This window comes from Centroberyx gerrardi, chromosome 11, assembly GCF_048128805.1.
Source record: "Centroberyx gerrardi isolate f3 chromosome 11, fCenGer3.hap1.cur.20231027, whole genome shotgun sequence".
Taxonomy (NCBI): Eukaryota; Metazoa; Chordata; class Actinopteri; order Beryciformes; family Berycidae; genus Centroberyx; species Centroberyx gerrardi.
In genome coordinates, this window is record NC_136007.1 from 21,706,038 (window position 1) to 21,726,673 (window position 20,636).

Genomic DNA, 20,636 nt, shown 5'->3' on the forward strand with positions numbered 1-20,636 from the left:
TTGCAGTGTAGTGCTATGGCAGGTTATGAGTCTGAGGTTGTAAAGAATGTTGGGGTTCCAGTTGAGGTTCCTTTGAGCATTAATAAAGCACTTTGGTTTTCAGATGTTAACAGACAGCCTAGTTTGTCTGTACAATGTTACAGCTGCTGTAACAGAGATTGGAACCTCCTGGTGTGAAGGAGAGTCCCATCCAAACTAAAGTCTACTCTACAGACACTTTAGTCTCTGTTTCCATGTCCTTGTTCAGGAATGCTATGACACATAAGAGGAAAATATCAAATAGCACTGGCCCAAACAGATAGTCTAGACTTCTGATGATGCAGGAATGTGTCCATATTGCGTGGGCCAGCACATCACCACCGGGGACAACTGCAGCTCCAAGATCCCCCATCAGGGGTAGCGAAAACACCTATTTAATGTGTATGGCTCAGCAGGAGTCTTGGTGATTGAGAGTCTTAGAACTGACAGTGGACACTTGGCTGCTTCCTCCACATGGGCTAGCCAGCAGCACTGAGCTGTAAGCAATGAGGTTGCAAGCAGATGGGAAGAATGCATGCATCTTTGCTTCTAACAGCTGCGCTATTGCACGAGGAACATTACAACGCTCCATGTGCAAGACACATTCTGTATACCGATACACAGTACAGAAATGTACAGAAACACGCGCATTTCCTTCTTACTTGTCACCGATTTGCTCAAATGCCCAGTTTGAATATAGGAAGTTCCTGTTTTGTTTTGTTTTGTTGTTGTTTTTTTAAACCTGTATATACCTCATGTTGCCTTTTTCCCACTGAATGATTTCCCCTCTCTCCTCACTCTATATTTTCTCTTAGAAATCCCTTCTATCTGTCTCCTTAGCTCTTATTCTGTTTCTTTTCCTAACTTTTACTCATACGTAATTGCTCACAGGAATATTGTGAGCATCAGCTAAATGCTTTAAAAGTAAATGCAAATGTTTGTATTTTAACCCAGGTGGTGCGAAGCCTGAGGGCCATGAGGATGACCATGAGATGGTGAACATGGAATACGCCTGTGACCACTGCCAGGGCCTCATTGTAGGCAGCAGGATCAACTGTAACGTGTGTGAAGACTTTGACTTGTGCTTTGGTTGTTACAATGCAAAGAAGTATCCCGACAGGTGACACACTTTTAAATTTAAAGTTAAATCTCACGCTTTCACTGTGCGCACGTTTTTTACTGGTTTGCTGTTGAATTCCCATTAACTCAGTTCTCCTTTTCTTTTTTTTATTTGTTTTTCCCATCTCCAGCCACCTGCCTACTCATCGGATCACAGTGTACCCCATGGTGACCATACGCATCAGTGACCGCCACCGTCTGATCCAGCCCTACATCCACAACTACTCCTGGCTGCTGTTTGCTGCGCTGGCTTTGCACACATCAGACCTGAGCAGTGAGAAGCAGCTGGAGGGAGAGCCTCTGGACGCCGACACCCTGACCCAGGCCTCGGCCCTGCAGACACGCTGCTCCCAGCTCATCACTGAGTGCTTGCTCAAGGGGCAGACTGGCAAAGGTAGGCGGCGGGCGGAGGGGGGCTATTCATTCCTCCATCAATCACTAAATGCTAAATTTGGGGTAATGATGCATTTCATCACTACATTCTGGCATTCTCAAAATTACACTGATTGGCCCAAAAGAGGCGCTACAATAACAGGTCAAAACAAGATTGCATATCTGTCACCTATTGGCCCAGAGGGGGTTTGCATCATTCTGGGGGGAGGAAATGTTTATTGTTGCCTTGCTTTCTTTACTGAGACAGACGGTACTAAAGGTGGAGACAGACTAGGGGATACACAGGAAAAGTAGTTCTGGCAGGATTCAATCAAAGGCTAGCAGGGGCAAGTGTGGGTCCAGAGACGTGGTCTTTAATGACAACACCATCACTGTACACAGGGCCAGAGTATTAAATCATACGGTCTAGCGAAACCTAGTAAATGGATGACATGTTGAGGCTTCTTCCAGTGGTATTACATATTGAGATAGAATATCCTTGGTTCTATACTTTTGTGTCTTGTCCTTTGTTACTGTCATTGGTACTGATGAGGATTATATCCATGCTGATACAGTGAGACGGTGTCTTTGTGAAACCTCTCTATCCTCTATATAGGTCTACGTTCCTCAGCCTTGCTCGCACTGCTGTCCTCCAACGAATCGGGTTCTGATAGTGAGCTGTGCCCAGTCTCTCCTGAGTCCTCTCAGGAGCTCAGTACCACCACCGACACCTCGTCTCTACCTGGCAGCACAGCAGCGATCTGCTCCCCTTCATCTCCCAGGGACAAGGTGAGGAACAGCACCTGTGTTATAAGATAACATGAAACTTTAATGATCCCTGTGAGGGACGTGGGTCATTGCAGCAGCAAGTAGTACGATATAGATGAGAATGCAACAAATAGAACTGATTGAAGATTAAAGTAATAGTGTCTTCATCATGTTAATTGGCTTGTTTCCTGTTGGCTTGAAAGAATTCTTGCTAAGTGGACTATTGACAGATTTACAGGTTAAAAGATGTTTGCAGTTTACAGATCTATAAATTTACAGTCCAGTGCAAGAGCATATTTGCAGGCTGTGCAAGTACGCATTGTTGACTATCTCCATAATAAGATTTACAGAGTAGATGTGCAAGTGTGCATCAGCTGTTCACATTATTGGATTTACAGATAGACACACACTGACAGTATATACAGAAATGTGTCCAGAAGTACGTACTAGCTCATGAACAGAGATAGGTTCAGAAACATGTACATAGGTATATCCTGTCAGTAATGTGCATGAATGCAGATCAGATTACAACATTCAGTCCACAGTACACACATTTCTAACAGTGACATGGTTCATGAGTTCATGCTGTTTACGGTGCTCCCCTTCTGGATCGTTTTTATCCTCTCACCACTAGAGTAAACCCTCAGGGAAGGAAAAGAAGGCTAAGGAGGTGAGCTCTCCTCCTCCTGCTCCTCCAGAAGTGGCCTCTCCCCCAAACACTGGGGAGGAGGGAAAGAGGAAGCTGGTGACCCAAGACGCCCTGGACTCCTCCAGCCTCAGCCAGACGCCTTCTGTGTCCAGCGAGGACACCCTCTCTCCTGTGGTCCGACGTAAGAGCGCCGAGATTTTACCTCTACTGGGCTGACGATGGCACTCATCTGTTCATTAATGGTTTAGATTATCACATAGATAGTTGGATCAACCTGTGTTTTTCACCATTCTCAGCTTCAGAGTCTGGTTCAGGGACGGTCACCTCTCCAGCGTCCGACATCGTCAAGGATCCAGAGGAGAGACTGGCCCAGGTTCCCCTCCAGGAGCATGTGTTTTCAGAGTGCTCCAGAGAGAGGATCTTGGGACTATTGGCAGCCATGCTGCCTCCAGCCAAACCGGTATGATACTCAGCATCTACTTTTTTTGGGGGGAATACAAAATATTCTTTAATTCCATCAAACAATGATATTGTTGCATGGATACAGCAAGATTCAAACTCTGACACACAGGCCCTTTATTACAAATTTAAACACGGAACTGGGCACAGGCAAATATTTGACTTCACAGAGCAATTATGGATAAAGTACATTACAGGCTGCACTGACAGGAAGGCTATACGGCACTTAAGACCTCAGCCTATAATGTGCAAATAAGTCATCTGAAACAAAGAACAAACATTAAGCACTTACTTCAGTGACATACCAAAAATCTTAAAACTCTTAAAACACACTATTGAATCCAATTAAAATACTCAAATTATTTTAAAACCATTGCTCAAACATCAAAACCACCACTCTCCCTCCTGTAACAGTACACACTATTTGCACTATTCCACATATTGAACACTTACTAATATTGAAATGTTACAACGTGTCCCCAGATAACATTTTGTGCTATCTGTTGTATCCTCAGGGCAGCACACTGTCTCTGTCTAGTCTGAGCTCCATCCTGCCCCAGCTCTTCAGGGCAGTCATTTCCAATGCTGGCTGTCTCAACGAGACCTATCACCTCACCTTGGGGCTGCTGGGACAGTTGCTGCTCCGTATCCCTCCTATGGAGGCCGACACTGCCGTCACAGAGGCCCTGGCCGACAAATACGAGTTGCTGACCCAAGGAGAGGCAGCCGGTGCAGACACCCAGGGCTGGAAGACCACCCAACTGCTCTTCAGCCTAGGGGCCGTCTGCTTAGACAGGTACAAGAAAACAGACCTGATAGTACCATGGAAAATATTGTAGGTGTATAGATCCTTTTTTTCGTTGACACATATCCAGATATTACTAGGAGAGTTCTGGTCCTAGCACTTATAGCATCTACATGGATTTCTACCTATCTATAGCAACTATGTCAGTGTTTTTCCCCAACGACCCTGGCTACAGTGTAACTTTGCAGACAGTTGCAGGAGAAATCATCGGCTGTCATTGTTATCTTAAAAAAATATCTTCTCTTTCTCTTGTTTTTCTGTGTTTTGTAGTCGTATTGGTCTGGATTGGGCATGCTCAGTGGCAGACATTTTACGCAGTCTGAATGCTTGTCCCCAGTGGAACACGGTCATCGCTGCCTTCACTGACCATTGTATCCATCAGCTGCCACACACTCTTAAACGCACCAACCTGTTCACCCTACTGGTGCTGGTGGGCTTCCCTGAGGTAAACTATTAACCAGTAACACTCTTACAGAAACCATTTGAAGTCTTTTCTGCACTGCATAACCCTAGTCTTGTGCTTCCTGACTTTCAAACCTGAGTGTGACTCCCTATGTCTATCTATCAGGTGCTGTGCATGGGCACCCAGTCTGTGTTTATCGACAACGCCAATGAGCAGCACCACATGATCCTGCTCAAGCACTTCACAGAAAAGAACCATGCTGCAGTGGTGGACGTCAAGACACGCAAGAGGAAAACGGGTCAGTGGAGTAGTAGTACACCCATAGCATTGCTAGTGTTGTTGTATAAATAAATATGCAGTAACCTTCTGTGTGCTTCCTCCTCTTTCATAGTGAAGGACTACCAGCTGATCCAACCCCAGGACTCCAGTGCAGCTGGCCTCCCAGGGCAGGCAGAGGGCCAAGGCTCCCCAAAGGCCCTGCTCAGTCGCTATCTCAGCAATTTCACCTCCATCATCAGCCACCTACTGCAGACCAGCCAGGACAACAGCTCCCCTGATGCTGTGGAGGCCTCCTGGGTGCTCTCCCTGGCACTTAAGGGCCTCTACAATACACTCAAGGTACCTGATCTGGCCTGTGAATCTTCTGCAATCTTATCAGCATTAGCATTTAGTATTAGTTATACTATTCTTATCAAGGCATGTCAACTCTTACTTTCGCAGTATGGCTTTCAAGATGAGATAAATGACTAGCTCTTCTCCGTGTAGAAACTGTGACAAATGACCTGTCAAGATAATATATAATATAATATATTACAGTGTATAGTGAGATAATATAGGCATAGTATAGATCAGTGGTTCTCAACCACCAAACATGACAGCTGCTGATTAGTTCCCAAAAAGTAGAAAAGGTAGGAAACTGTATAATGCTTGGCGCTCTTCCTGAGGCAGCATCCTGAGGAAGGGCACCAAGCTTGAAACGGGTTGCAGAGTAGCTGTTAAGCCAAGCCTATATTTGTGTTCATTTATTGCTTTGAAGTGCTTATATTTGTTAGCACTATTTCTAGCAAATAAATCACTTGTTTTATGCATTTTACAGTTTCCCACCTTTTCTACTTTATGCTCACTAACCCATTCGGAACCGACTTTTCCACTGCCTGTTTTTGTGGATTACTGATTAGTTCCCCTCTTTCTGAATGAAGGTGTCTTAATTAGCTGGTGTAGTGCTCGGTTGGAATGAAAACCTGCATACTCTTGGGTCACAGTGGCACATGGTTCAGAACCACTCAGTATAGATGATATTAGATAATATTGGAGGTAGATTTGTCACACTGTGTTGTTCCTGTGTGTAGAAACACGGAGTGGAGCAGGCTCAGGAGGCCATCCAGCAGTCGGGTCTGACCCAGCTGCTGGTCAGGAAGTGCAGCAAGGGGACGGGCTTCAGCAAGCTGTGGCTGCTGCGAGACCTGGAGATCCTCTCCATCATGCTCTACTCCTCCAAGAGGGAGATCCACTCCATGGCCCAGGACCCCGAGCGAGACGAGAGAGAGCAGGACAAGGAGCACGACTCGGACCACTCCAGCTGCTGCACTGATGACCCCGACCCCAACCGGCCCGACCCCCTAGAGGGCCTGGACGAGGAGACGAAGATCTGCTTCCAGGTGAAGAGGGATGCTATTCATAATACATGCAGTGCAATATGGTGTGAAGCAAGTGTCTAAAGTCCTTCTGTTCGATGCAGATCACCCACGATGCCTTAAACGCCCCTCTGCACATCTTGCGAGCCATGTACGAGCTGCAGATGAAGAGGACAGACTCCTTCTTCCTGGAGGTGCAGAAGAGGTGAGCGTCAACTTCAACACCAAATACTTTCCTTCTAATTTACATTTGTTATAGGTCACGTTTACAATGGAAAGCTTTTTGTGATTTTCAGATTTGACGGAGACGTGATCAAAACAGACGAGACGATTCGTACGCTGGCCCAGAAGTGGCAGCCTACCAGGCGGCCTCGCTCTGAGGAGAGGAGCACCAAGGCTGTGGACACTGACATGATTGTGGTGTCCTGCGTGGTGGGTTGTTCAAGAAAGTCCTCTACTACGGCTGTTAAGAACATTACAACCATTACTAATTGCTAACTACAGTATGCAAAGGATTTCAGTCATTGCTTTGGTTAGCTGGTGAAGTGTTTAAAAAAGAAAGAAAGAAAGCTCCAGAATAGCTGTTGGGGGCATTACTAATGTTAATGTTACTAACTACTATAAGCTGAAGTCCAGTCCTGATCCATCTCCTCCTCCCTCCCTCCCTTCTTCCGCAGTCCAAGCCTAGCCACTGTGAAAAGGCCACAGAGGAGATCAACGTAGTGGCCCAGAAGCTCATCACCAACTCTGAGAGCGACTTGCAGCTCAGCTACGCCAAGCAGCGGCGCACCAAAAGCTCAGCGCTCTTGCACAAGGAACTGGATGTGCGCAGCAACCGGGCAGTTCGTCAGTACCTGGTGAAGGTCAACCAGGCCATCGCCACGCTGTACGCCCGCCACGTGCTGGCCTCGCTGCTGGCCGACTGGCCTGCAGGCGCAGCGCTGAGCGAGGAGGCCCTGGAGCTGAGCGGAGCCTCCCACATGGCCTACATCCTGGACATGTTAATGCAGCTGGAGGAGAGGCCGCTCTGGGAGAGGGTGAGCAAGAAGGAGGGGTGTTGGTGTGCAGTTTGTGTTGTGTTCGCAATGGTGAATTGAGAGCGTGTCTTTGTAACCAATGTGTATATGGAATTTTCATGTATGATACATTAGAGATTTGGTTAAGTGCGGAGATTGATATGATCCTAGTATGCCATGATCCATCAGATTCTCCAGAGGGTGCTGAAGGGTTGCAGCCAGAGCATGCTGTGCAGTCTGTCTCTGACTGCCTGCCAGTTCATGGAGGAGCCAGGCATGGCCGTGCAGGTCAGAGAGTCCAAACACCCCTATGACAACAACACCAACTTCGAGGTGGGTGAACTACTTCATATCAGTCACTTTAATCAGTAACCATAACTGAACATGATATTTTGTGGTGGTGCTATTCCCTCATTTGTCATGCCATCTTTGAAAATGTAAATTTTTGTCTAATTTAGGAAAATGTAGCAGATTTGTTGGATATTACTACAGATCTTTGTTTGAAAATGAGCGTGTGCCAGTATGTTTTTTCAAGTTAATTGATTTTAATTTAAATTTTGTGGCATGTCCTTCGTGTCTCTCTGCAGGACAAGGTGCACATCCCGGGGGCTATCTACCTGTCAGTGAAGTTTGACTCCCGCTGCTACACAGAGGAAGGCTGTGATGAGCTCATCATGTCCAGCAGCAGTGACTTCCTGCAAGACCTCCACAACTTCAGTGGCTCGCCTCAGAAATGGTCCGACTTTGAGATCCCTGGTAAGAGAAAAAAATCTTGAATCTTGAAGCATTTGAAATATTTTGAGTGACAGAGTACGTTTGAAACATGTTTACCGACATGTGACTTTTGTGTGTGTTTCTCTCAGGTGATACCCTGCACTACAGGTTTGTGTCAGACATGAGCAACACAGAGTGGGGCTACAAGTTCACCGTTACAGGAGGCCACAGAGGACGCTTCCAGACAGGTACGCTTGGACAGATACACACTTGTCATGCATTTGTGCAAACCCAAGTTAAGAAAGTCCTGGTTAAGAAAGTGTGACTGCTAACAGTATGGGTAGGGAATCACTCTCTGGGAACTACTTACTAAAATGTGAAATAACATCAAAATGTGAAATAACATCAGAATGTGAAATAACATCAGAATGAATCCCCAGGCTTAGCTGTGTCTCTGCACTCTTGGTTTTGTCAGGTTTTGAGATCTTGAAGCAAATGTTAGCTGACGACCAAGTGCTCAGTCACCTGCCTTTGGCTGACATCTGGGAGTGGCAGGTGGGCGTGGCCTGTCGTCAGACGGGGAACCAGCGACTCAAAGCCATCCACTTGTTGCTCCGCCTCCTGCAGTGTCAATCCCAGACGTAAGGTTCTACCCTTGCCTATACATTTTCTTTCATTCCTTCTCTTCCTTTCTCACGCACTTATACTCAAACACACACCTCGTTCTCTCAACAGTACAATACTTCTAGGACTGTAGGCTTATCTTAGTTGGGTATGGGTGTCTAAAGTAATATGTGCAACCATTCTCACCGGCGTCAAACCCATCCACCTGCACTCAATAAATACTGGTTGGCTGAGAGAATCCAATGCACGTTTTTACCTCGGCAGTGTCTGCTTTCCCTGGAGACACAGGATTACACTTCCACACAGGGTTTGCATAAAGGCCTTCACAAATGCCTAATGTCCTATCAGTCACCACGGAAATGAGGTAAAGGATGTGTTTAGGGATTTGCATAGTTTCAGACTCAGCCTCCATCTGGCCATAGTGACAACATCACCGTGACCGAATACACTAGAAGCTGGTACTCACACAGACTGCAAATACAACATCTATAGCATCTTACAAGTACTCTTTTTTTGTTTTCCTATCTGTGGGTAGATGTAGCCATTATGAAAGTCCCACTTTTTACTGCATGCTTATTGAACTATTTTTGCTTTATTCCTAAGAGGAATTGTTCCGTTGAAGTTGTTTGAAAGTTGGTTGAAAATAGAAAAATATACCATTCAATTCAATAATTGTCTGCAGTACTAATGCAGTATAAATGTATGAAGGGGGAATTCTACAATACTGTAGTTACCACTGTATGTCTATGAGCCAGGGCTTGACGTTCCCAAGATCTTACATCTTTTGGTTGTCTTGGTCTGCTTGTGTACATCTAACTATTGATCTGCCTGCACTCCAGAGCCTGTGAGCTGACTCTGCTGCGACCTCTGTGGCAGCTCTTCATGTCTATGGAGAACAGCCTGAGCCAGGATCCCACCAGTATCACTGTGTTGCTGCCCCTTCACAGAGCCCTCACCGAACTCTTCTTCATTGCAGAGGCCAGGGCCACCGTGAGTGAGACACACACACCAGCACACACACAAACACATGCACACACGAGCAGGCCAGACAAAAACAATCCGGTATTGTGTAGGCATTGTCGTTTGAGCTGGAGGTGTGGCTACGTGAGATTATCTAGGCATTTCTCCAGTTGTGGGAGAATGATAATCTAATAAGGGTAAATTTCACATGGCATTTTAGCTCCATAGTCTTTACTTCTCTCTGTCTCCCCCTCTGTCTGTCTCCCTCTCTCTCTCTCTCTCTCTCTCTCTCTCTCTCTCTCTCTCTCTCTCTCTCTCTCTCTCTCTCTCTCTCTCTCTCTCTCTCTCTCTCTCTCTCTCTGTCTGTCTGTCTGTCTGTCTGTCTCTATTTTCTCTCTGTCTGTCTCTATCTCTGTCTCTCTCTCTCATCTCGTGTGAGATGAGCATGTTTTTCCTGGGCCCACCTGTTCCCCGCTGGGCTCGGGGCCAAAGCCCGGCCCCGCCATCTGCCAGACAGCACAGTGCCACACTGGCTCCCCACAGAATGGCTGCGATAGGAAGAGATGCTATCCATTTTGTGTGATGTGTGTGCGTGCTCTCTCTCAATTGTCTTGAATTATTAATTAAGAAAAGTCTTAAGGATTATGAGCGTGCCGTCAGCCAGAAGTTAAAGTTTCCCATCTGTAGATGCGGTTTTACCAGACATTCCCCAGCCAAGCAGTACCATTTCTCTTCCCTTCAAGTCTGGCTGGCGAGGCCTGAGGCTGCCACTCTGACGGTGAAATTACATCAGTTGATGTGTCGCTCAGGATGGATTTTCAGTGCTGCCCGCTGGGTGTATGGATGGTTTTTGTGTCTGCATCCGCTGGATGTTGTTGCATGTGAGAGGAATGGGAGGCTCAGCTGGAGCAGTGCCTGTCAACTAACACCAGGGGGCAGTAGCAGTACTCAGCAGGACAGAGACACACAGGAGAATAGAGGATGGAGTTTGGCCTGGGATGCCCTCCACGGACACACAGGCGCTCATCCACACAGTGAACTGGGTGTAAGCAATGATAGACACAGGTTGGTGTGTGGTAAATCCCAGCGCCTCCATCCAGCAGCCTGTTTGTCATCCCAGAGAGCATGACCTGTCTTTTAGCAGTACCTCACAAATGTGTTTGCCGCAGAGCCCATTTAACGCTTAGTCACCTCCAGCTCTTCACCCCCGGCTTAAATGTTCAGAGAGGACGGGCTTAGCAGTGGTGAGTAAGATGGATACAGTACATCAATTGAAGGAATGGATGGATAGATAGTTAGCTAGTTAGTTAGTTAGTGAAGGAGATAAATACTGGATGGCTGTCATGCCAGGTGGTATCCCATGCCACATTCACATCTGCAAATCAGCCAGTACAGTTGTAGCAGTAAGGGGTTTCACAAAGGCACGCTACAGTAATTTCTTCACAATGGAATAGTTAAGTGGTTCACTTTTCCCATCCACCTCACCTCTCATTACCCATTGGGCTGCAGCCTCTGTTGGTATCTGTGCCCCTCAGACACTTTAGTGGCCAGTTTGAGTTCACCAACTCATTTCTACTACTGCCTTTGAAGCACAACACTAAACCATCAAAGAAGCACAGTTGTTGGGCAAAAAGTTGAGCTTTTTGCTAATAGGACAGTCAATTTCCTGGTGCTGGTTTGAAAAAAAACACTCAGTGCTGCTTGCTGCGGCTCCTCCCTCTTCGCCTCTCTGTCACACTCTGAGTGGTGGTTGGTGTTGCAGTCTGGTTGGATCAGGATGTGGTTCAAACTATTACATGAAGTTTCAAAAGGGGGTTGTCAGTTATGCTTGAATAAAGCCAGTGAATTTGATAGAAACTAGGTTACACATGCTGCTGCTGCTGTGCAGCGCCTAGACTAGATCCAAGTGAAACTGGCTAGAGCTACACTGTTTTAGCACTTGTTCGCATCTGCATTCATTCACAGATGATGTTGTAATGACTAGTGCCTAAAACATTTGTCTGTTGTGAAATCAAATATTGGAAAATATATTTGCAGTCAAGTGTGACCCCATTGAATAGACATTCTGTGTAAGGATCAGTGGCCTACCTACAATATAAGAGGTGAACCACTTGTCATCACCATGCTCCTAAAAATAAAGGATTAGAGTAGACTGGTTGGTGGCTCACACTTCATGTTGACTTATGAGCTCAACTGGAGTGACGACATACAGCCTAGTTCAACAGTTCCATGTTGACACTGCTGCAAAAACATGGCGAGCTGATGAGCGGTTTGACACGCAGTGGAGTCCTCTATGGCCTTATTAGGACTGGGACTTGAACCAGCATATTGGAAAGGTTTAGTGGCCGGTGCTGTTCACACTTTAGTATCAGACCTCGTTCTTTGTGCGCAAGTGCAGTTGAGGCCAGGTCCATTTGAGATATAATGAACTACCCCAGGAAGCGAAAGTTATATTTAGGAATCAAAATGGGATGTCATGCACTACTGATTGTACAAATCGTCCTAGGATGTTCCCCAGCATAAACATTTGGGGTGCTGCGAGATGGATGGTGGACCGGGGCTCTGGACTGTGTCTCCTGCACCGTAAAAAGTTCCATTTGACCAGTCTCAGCCCATTTAGCTTCTATTTAGTCTTATCTGTGTTTCCCAACTCTCTGTGCTTATGTAACCCGAGGTATGTCTCTCCTATGGGTGCTTTGGTGGAAGCTCCCTTCGATTTGTTTGTAACTTGGAATGACTTTTCCAACATTCCACAGTGTGATTTGAAGCTGAGATGGAGATGAAGAGTGGTCAGGGAAGCAGGCCTCATTTATAACTGAGTGCATCCTTTATGTAACCTCGCAAGCAACTCTGTCTCGGGAGTTCCTTTCCATTCATGACGATGACAATGATCTGGCCTGCAAGGTTATCTGTGTTTTTTTTGCGAGTTGCACTTGGGAATGTGGCACAAGATTAATTTGAAACCAACCTTTGATGTGTTGTCCAGGCACAGGGCATCCTCCAGGAGTACCTACTAGCCATGACCACTGATGAGCAGCTCCTCAACCACACTGCACTGGTAAGACTTGCACTATTCCTTTGTCTTTGCACGTAATTGTTTAGTCCTAATGTACGATATATTGCTCACATGACCTTTTTTGCAGCTCTGCCTTTCTGACTTAAAAGTGATCTATTCAGCCATTCTTTCTCAGATCTTGTTAGAAAAATATGTCATTGTGCAACTGATGTAGTCAACTCTGCATTGCTGTCTGACATGGATGGTAATAGGCTCAAATCAGGTGTCCTTGACGAGCACTGTGAAGTGTTGTGATATTATGCAACACTCTTTCTTAACCACACAGTCCCATTGATTGAACGGTCTTCAGTTGCTGTGAGTCAGCTGGCAGCCCGAGTCTCTTTTTACTGGTGAATCACCAAGCTGTTGACACCCAGCAGATCCCTCGGCACCCCCTCCCCTTGTTTTGAACGTGTGTGGGCTGCACTCAGGACTAATGTATTTGGTAATTACAGTCCATTAGCATTCGTGGCGAAGCGAGCCACAGCATTCTCTATACTGTGGACCCCGTAATATAGCAGAGGAGCCTGCAGGCAGTTAAGAGGAGGAGAGGATAGGGGGGTGGTGGACAAGCATTGGAGTTGTGGGTGGTTCGATCGAAGGGTTACTTAATACCTGTCAGGTTGAAAACAAAATCATAGGTGACTTGTCAGTCTGTCATGATGATGACGATGATGATGATGATGCACAGTTTAGGATTGAGTGGGCTGGGGTCCACTTTAAAGGGGCTGGACAGACATGTTTTAAAAGCTCTACTTCCACCAATACAATATAGCCTTCAATATATTAGACTTTCACTTACTAGAGACTACATGTCTGTTATTTTTTTCCCATGCAGTTCCCTGCCTGAAGGCGTCTAGTATTACATTATTTTTCCAATTGGCTAATTTTACCATAACTCATGTTGCACGGCGTGCTGAGGTGTGTTTTTACTCTACTACTCCCTGGCTTTTATTTCTTCCAGTGTCCACTCAGTTAAACCTGGGTAATGTTGTAAGATCCTTGCATTTTTTCATATAATATTGTAGAAGAATTTGTCCACTTAGCCATTTGAGCATGCTACCAAAGCCTGATCAGCAGGTACTACACAATGTATTGGAGTATTCATCTCCAGGGCAATTACTTGGGCAGGAATCCTTTAAAGGAGCACTGTTCAATGGTTGTGGATGATTGAATGTCCTAAATGGTAAAGGGGCAGAAGAGCACATAGTCATTGGCCCTCAGACTTCTACCTCAATTTGGTCTCAAATCCTGAATCCTTTGACTGCCCCTTGTGACTGGGAGGCGGCTCCAGTGAGAGCTGGCAGGTAGATGTGTTGTGTCCCAACTCAGCCAAAAGTCTTTGTTAGTCTATAAATGATATACAGTAGGTTTAGATAGCTCATAAACAAAATCTCAATGAACATGATATTTTGTTTTTTTCCACAAGTTTGGTTTTGTCCACGCAAGACACACCAGCTCTATTTAATGCATTGCCATGGTAACAAATATCCCTCCAGCAAGGCAGCACTTGTCAATCATAAAGGTCAACAATGAACAGAGGCGGGAATGGGCAACACACTGCTGTAAAACAGCTCAGTTATTAGATAAGATGACACAAACGATTAGTTTATCATAGACTGCATAAAAATCCCTGTTTTCATCAATAAACAGCACTTTCTTGCCTCTATCATTGCTCCACATGCCGTACGCTGCACAGGTGCTGCTGTAAAAAACCATCAGTCTCTCACCTTCGATTTTATAACTTCACTCTCCTTGCGTTTCTCTCCCTCCCCCCTTATTCGTCTATATTCTTTCTTTCACGTACCGATTCCCTCACTTACTTTTTTTTTATTATTGTGCAGGCTCTGAAGAACATCGCTGCTATCAGCCTGGCTATCAATTACCCCAATAAATCTACCAAGCTGCTCAACATGTCCTCCTGAGACCCGGAGGGAGGAAGAATGAGAGCAGCCTGAAGGGGACATGTCCTGACTCAGCTGGTTCGTTTTGAACAAGGAACGCAAGGGGTGAGAGAGCAGAGCCTCCCCCACCGTCAGAAGCTTTCCTTCTAACAGGACGCCCCTCCACACCGTTAACTGTATCCATTACTCTGGATTTCTGCTGCGGAGGGGGGGCTCGAAGAGCACTTTCCACACTTCTTCACAATCCTTTTTGCCTTAGGTGAATCCAGTATATCAGCATGTGCATTCACTGCAACAGGAACAATTGCCGAGTGTCTTTTTTTTTTATTATTTGAAGTTAAGTTTTTACTTGAAGATGCTGTGCTAAAGTAGATGAAGTGTGCCAATTTTGCCACTTTCAAGGGGAAGTATATTCTGTTTTTTTGTTTTTTTTGTTCTGTCCTTTTTTTTTCTTCTAAACAAAAGCCACCCTAGGTTACGCAATTGATCATGGTGAAAGCAGGTCACCTTGCCGACTTGCCTGTCTCTGTGGACATGTAGAGCAGCCTAAAAATACAGTCCAGGACAGTGGAGTCTCATTAGTCACCATGGGGAGAGTACTGACCTACTAGCTCACTCAACTCCTCTCCTCCTTCCTTCCTCCCTTCCTTCTCTCCTCTTTGGAGAACAAAAGTAGATAGTGGTATTAAGGAGCTTTTGTTGAAGGATAGTATGGGATTACTTGAGAAATAACCAATTTTTGACTACAAATTCACAATTATGAAACACATATATCATCATACAAGCCTTACACATATATAACAGCAGTTATTTGTAACGTTTTGTTATGATAACGACAAGTCAAATTCCAGCTACACCCCACTTCAGGATTGTTGGCAGTATGGTGGGGTTGAACAGGACAAAGATTATACTCACAATGACCATAGACTTTGCATAGGATAAAGATTAACATTACAGCTGGGGGGAAAATGGTGATGGTATAACATTGGAATATATTCATCGATGTCATTGTATCAATATGTTGATATGTTGATTGAAGTATTTTTGCTCCATTACTAGGAAATTAATGAAAGACCATACTGATGTCAAATGACATTCATGAAAATGAATAATAGAAATAATGGTCCTTGAAAGACTCTTAAAGGCCTTCAGTTTTATCCAGTGCTTGATTCATGATTCTTTTTTCTTTTTTTTACCCATGGGTATGATTGAGTTTGACATTTTATTGCCCTAAGGGTTATGATTTCATCTTTTTACGGCAATAAAATGAAAGAAAAACAGAATAATAAATCCCAGTTATCACAGTTTTGAATCACCATACCTCGTGCATCGCAAAAAATGTCAGAATATTATTGTGTCGTCGCCTAAATATCTTGATATCACATAGATTCCCACTAATGCACATAATGGAAAGTCTTCTCACATTGTTTCTAAAAGCTATTTGACTGTCATTGTTGAGAACTGAAGTTGATTAATATAGTACACACACGCAGAGGTGATTGTACAACACACACACTATCCCACTTGTTCACTCACTCACTAGTAACACACCTATTATGTGGTGAGTTGGCAAAGTTGAACACCTTACTGCTGAATAGTAAGAATTACCTCAACTTTTATAATAACACAGATATTTGGTGTGAGGCTTCCTTAAATGTTCCTTTAATGTTACTTTAAGTCAAGTCAGAATTTCTTTGAAAGCTGGGATCAATCACATGTGCTTTCATGCTAGAGACTGCATAGCAACAACATCAGAAGATTCTGCTTCCACAGTGACAAAATGCCCTTAAACATCTCTGTAACATCGCATCATCTGAGGGAATTGGACTTGATTTGTAGTCATTTTGATTTTTAATTTAGTTTGGGTTTTTTATTCGTCATCCAATAACCTGTCATGAGTCAAGTAGACAAACTCAAGAAATTCTTTATTATAAAGCAGTTTCAAAGAGATTGGGTGGGGGCTTGTTTTTCAGTGATTATTCTATTACTGAGTTTGGATGGAGAGTTGTGTTTTTGTTCTAGGAAAACATGGTGGTGTATGCCAAAGAAACCCATTGTGAGCCATGAAATGTCTCTCTTTAAGAGCTCCTGGTGGAGCTTCCTTCTCTGTTGATCACATATCAGATAGTGACCCTGTGAGAAGCTGGAGCGAAGGAAATCTTTAGAGATAGTCTTTTTTTAATTATTTTTTTTTTATTTTTGAAGTGGTCCTATGAGGACTGTAGGATAGTTTGGTGTTTTTGTTTACACAAGCATCAGCTGCGATGGGAGAGCGGGAGAGATCCATGACCTCCGCGTGGCTTCGTCTCTCAGAGAATTCAGTTCTACGACGCCTCACCTATCTACCACGTGCCTACGGTTAAAAATGAAGCAATCATAATTTAACTCATGTTATTGGAAAAGTCTTTAATTATATTTTAAAAGAGAAATATATTGTTTAATTTGAGCTTTTTCTAACTTTTTACTTTTAATGTGTTTGTTTCTTTTTGTGAGGATGCTTGATATTTGAGGCTGACTGATTTGAATGTACATATCTGTGAATATTGTTAATTGCACAGGAGAAAAAGAAGACTTTCATATCAACCCCTTACAAATATGAACTTTAATATATTGGTCACTAAAGGATAGACACTTTGATTCTGGTTTTGTATGCATGGCACATTGGAGAAAAGGTAAAAAGTACTGCTTGGGTTGAAACGTGATCCATTTCTAATTAAAAAAAGAAAATTGATGTGAGTATGTCTTTCTCTGTCATCTTTTTTGATGTGTAGGCTCAATAGAGAATTTCTGTGCAACAACAAATATTCTCTTGATCACTCAATCACCATTGATTACAGCTTACACATTCCCAGCCGATGCTGTATTTTAAACCGGCTTTCCCTCGCTGTGAGATTGTATTGAGTTTGGATCTATGGATTCAAACAACACTGACAGCATGTGCAGGCTGGCCCAAAGCTCCAACACTATCAATAGTTCCCTTTCATGTTCCTGCTAGCCTTTCTCTCTCTAACAATACAATCCAATCTATTGCATTTTATTGCAGCCATCCCTCCTCATTCATTCAGATAATGGCTCCATCCTGCCATCTTTAATTCTGTGTTTTCTCTCTGCTTTTTGTCCTAGCAGGACATTGGCATGCCCTCATTCAGTCTCTTTTTGCCCTCTGAAGCAGCGCACTGGGTTTTACCTCAGAGGCACCTGCTTCCGCTCCCGTCTGCCTCTCTGCCCCTATAATCTAGAGTCTCAGGGACAGCGGTGATGATGGGAGTGATGATCACTGGGGCGATAATGACATCAAATGGAGAAAATATTCAATAAGGTTCCAGATGATTCAGTGCCCCTCTGCGCCACCAAGCCCCCACATCGGAGTGAGTCAGCTCTCCTCCCTCCTCCTCCTCCTCCTCCCTCCCTACCGACCGATCTATCTCCTTTCTCCTTCTGATTGCTCACCCGGGTTCCCAGTGCTCTCACTTACCCGAGGTGAAAAGAAGCAGTTGCCCAGCTGCGAAGGTAGAGAAAGAGAAAGGAGAGAATGAACCGCAATGCCATCGTGATACGGGGACGTGACGGATGTTATTAGAGAGAAAATAACCTCTGACACCCTGATGGTGTGACGTCCACTCCCACAGGATTTCACTGGTGAGAGCCGCATTGAAAGATGGGCCACATATATGGAGTAGAATGACAAGAATGATTAGAAAAAACTTCACTAAACAAGAAAAGAGAAGTTTTACCAGGCTGGGTGGCTAACACCGACTCTGCAGTGCTAACATAACCTCCATGACTGATATGCAATATTATGTAGTATTAACTAAGCTTTTCATGAACATCCCTCTCAGCTGTATACAGATAGGCATCACAAACCATTATGTGTGTCAAATTATTTATAATGCCGAATGTTAATGTTTTCCAAAATGTCCCCAACAGTAACATACCACCCTCGTACTCGCATACCTAAATTAATATGCTGCCCCCCTCTTCGTCTCATACCATGTTCCTGTTACATGATTCAGATAAATTAGGTAACTATGACTCAATTTATTAAGGTCAGCTGTGGGACAAGCTGCCCGTTTGAATCATCTGCCTCCTTTTTTCTCTCTAGCTGCGGATCTTCCCTCCTTCCCCTGTCGAGGGACTTTTGCTGTCACCAGACATATGCTAAGTGTGTTATTTGCGTCATTTCGGAGGCACATAGTCAAAGGCCTGTTCATGTGTGGTCACTTGTTTTGAGTGCGAAGGCTGCCCGTCGTGATGCTGCCATCGCGAGCCTCTTCCTCAAAGGCCCATTCCGATTTAGCAGTCTTCTTCTGTTCTCTTGGATCTCTGCGTGTCACTCTTATTATAGAGCCAAGTGTGCTGGGACGTGGGATGGTGGCACTGCTAGCATCCTCCCTCTCTCTCTCTGTCACTCTCTCTTTCTGTCACTCTCTTTGTTACTTCATCTGAGCGTTTGCATTTGGCTTCATCGCTTGTACGATGTAGTCTTCCCTGCTGTCACATCTCAATCTCTTGTTGCTGATCCCTCACGGCCGTTTTGACCCGGTCCAAGTCCACAACCCCGGTGATGGAACTGGAACCGGTTTGCAGCAGATGGCCAGGTTGGTGTGAAGTCTCCTCCACCTTGTCTCTTGTCATAATGAGACCTACTTCCTTTTGCCCACCAGGGACAGGAAGGCCAGTGTGGGTCACCTCCCACGAGGCCCGGGGATAATTGGGTAGTTTAAATAACCCGGCAAGAATAATACGCACTCAAGCCCTATACCCATATTTAGCCGCTCCACACGTGCTATTGTCTGATTGCATAGGGAGAGAGAAGCTTGCTGTTTTTGATCTCATTTCTCGCCTGTCTCCTATCTGGGTTAGAGGCAGGCTGTTATTGGAACGACCACCTGTGGCACCGGGGGAAGGTGGACTGTAATGGATAGCTGGTGCTGCTAACATGACAACCGTGCTGCTAAGCCTGTTAACTAATCTAGATCATTAGGACTGGGGCTGTGTATGACTAAAAGCAGGCAGTGACACTACAGTGTGATGGAGATGAGAGGAGATGGGCTGCCCTGCCCTGCCATGAGCCTACGTGAAACAGAAGCCTCTATGTTTATGCCTGACCCAGGCAAGCAAGGAGCACCGGTTACTGACAGCCAAATTGGCCCCTAGGACTTGAGATGGCAGACTGACTGACTGACTGACTGACACTGGGTCAGTGCCAAGCATTTTCTACACAAGCCAGAATGACTGAGTAATAGAGACAGCAGCTGAGACTTTGGGTGGTAGATGTTTCCTACCTCACCCACCCCCAGTCTGAAGTCCCCATGACAATTTTTTTTTTGATGAATCACTGTTGTTTTGGAAATAACAGCGCCAAAATAGAGTTTAGTCAAGTCATCTTTACCCGTTCATTCTCATAACCCAGCTTAAGTTCTGGCTGCACTATAGATGCTCTCCACACTCACAAGTGCAGCAGCAAGAGAATACCAACTGGGAGAATATAATGGTGGACAGAATAACAGAACGACACTGTCCTAAACTATATCTCTCTGAGCACAATGTGGCTGTTGCAGTTACGATTTAGGGGCTTGGAGCCAAAGGGGCTTAAGTGCGTTATAGTAGATTTTACAGGAGAGCCAAAACAAATTTTGATCAAACTTGGATCAGCTGCCGTTACCACATACTAAGCACAATATTTTAACTTTTTGTGTTATCAGATTGAGCGTTACTATAAAAACAATACAGTTTAAGTGTAATTATTTTTGTTAACTTTTTTAAAAATGGCAAAAGAGTGAAATACGCCTTTTTGGCACAAACATTGTCACAATACAGCCATGCAGAATATGGGCATATGTAAGTAAACAATTGTAAAACACATTCATTTTAATATAAATCTAGCAATTACACTTCAATCAACACTGAAATATAAAACAAGATCAGAATGAATATCTTTATCTTGAAGTAATGCTCAGCAACTTTCACCAAGGCCTTTAAAATTGTAGGCTACATGGAACATATCAAATTGATTGATACATTTTTTCTGTTAAAAAGTTTTAATAAACCTTTTTAATAAACCTCTATAGATATAAGAAACTACTTTTAATTGTAAACTACTACTACTTTTTTTTTTCTTTTGCTAGTATAATAC

The 20,636-nt window shown here is 44.5% G+C and overlaps 1 protein-coding gene across 3 annotated transcripts in view; it reads left to right on the forward strand.

Moving 5' to 3' along the window:
• zzef1 (zinc finger, ZZ-type with EF hand domain 1) overlaps positions 1 to 17,222 on the forward strand; it is a 35,063-nt gene extending 17,841 nt beyond the window's left edge. For 2 of the 3 annotated variants that reach the window (XM_078286584.1, XM_078286585.1), the window contains exons 35-54: positions 973 to 1,138; positions 1,269 to 1,531; positions 2,126 to 2,298; positions 2,912 to 3,107; positions 3,223 to 3,386; positions 3,901 to 4,181; positions 4,461 to 4,635; positions 4,759 to 4,891; positions 4,985 to 5,211; positions 5,943 to 6,251; positions 6,332 to 6,432; positions 6,524 to 6,659; positions 6,905 to 7,264; positions 7,433 to 7,576; positions 7,831 to 7,999; positions 8,107 to 8,205; positions 8,433 to 8,598; positions 9,421 to 9,571; positions 12,528 to 12,599; positions 14,441 to 17,222. In XM_078286584.1, the coding sequence (XP_078142710.1) occupies positions 973 to 1,138; positions 1,269 to 1,531; positions 2,126 to 2,298; positions 2,912 to 3,107; positions 3,223 to 3,386; positions 3,901 to 4,181; positions 4,461 to 4,635; positions 4,759 to 4,891; positions 4,985 to 5,211; positions 5,943 to 6,251; positions 6,332 to 6,432; positions 6,524 to 6,659; positions 6,905 to 7,264; positions 7,433 to 7,576; positions 7,831 to 7,999; positions 8,107 to 8,205; positions 8,433 to 8,598; positions 9,421 to 9,571; positions 12,528 to 12,599; positions 14,441 to 14,521 (3,566 nt within the window). In that variant the 3' untranslated portion in view covers positions 14,522 to 17,222. The remainder of the gene's footprint in view (positions 1 to 972; positions 1,139 to 1,268; positions 1,532 to 2,125; positions 2,299 to 2,911; positions 3,108 to 3,222; positions 3,387 to 3,900; positions 4,182 to 4,460; positions 4,636 to 4,758; positions 4,892 to 4,984; positions 5,212 to 5,942; positions 6,252 to 6,331; positions 6,433 to 6,523; positions 6,660 to 6,904; positions 7,265 to 7,432; positions 7,577 to 7,830; positions 8,000 to 8,106; positions 8,206 to 8,432; positions 8,599 to 9,420; positions 9,572 to 12,527; positions 12,600 to 14,440) is intronic. The other variant, XM_078286586.1, reaches the window with a different exon arrangement.
• Positions 17,223 to 20,636: the final 3,414 nt, after the last annotated feature.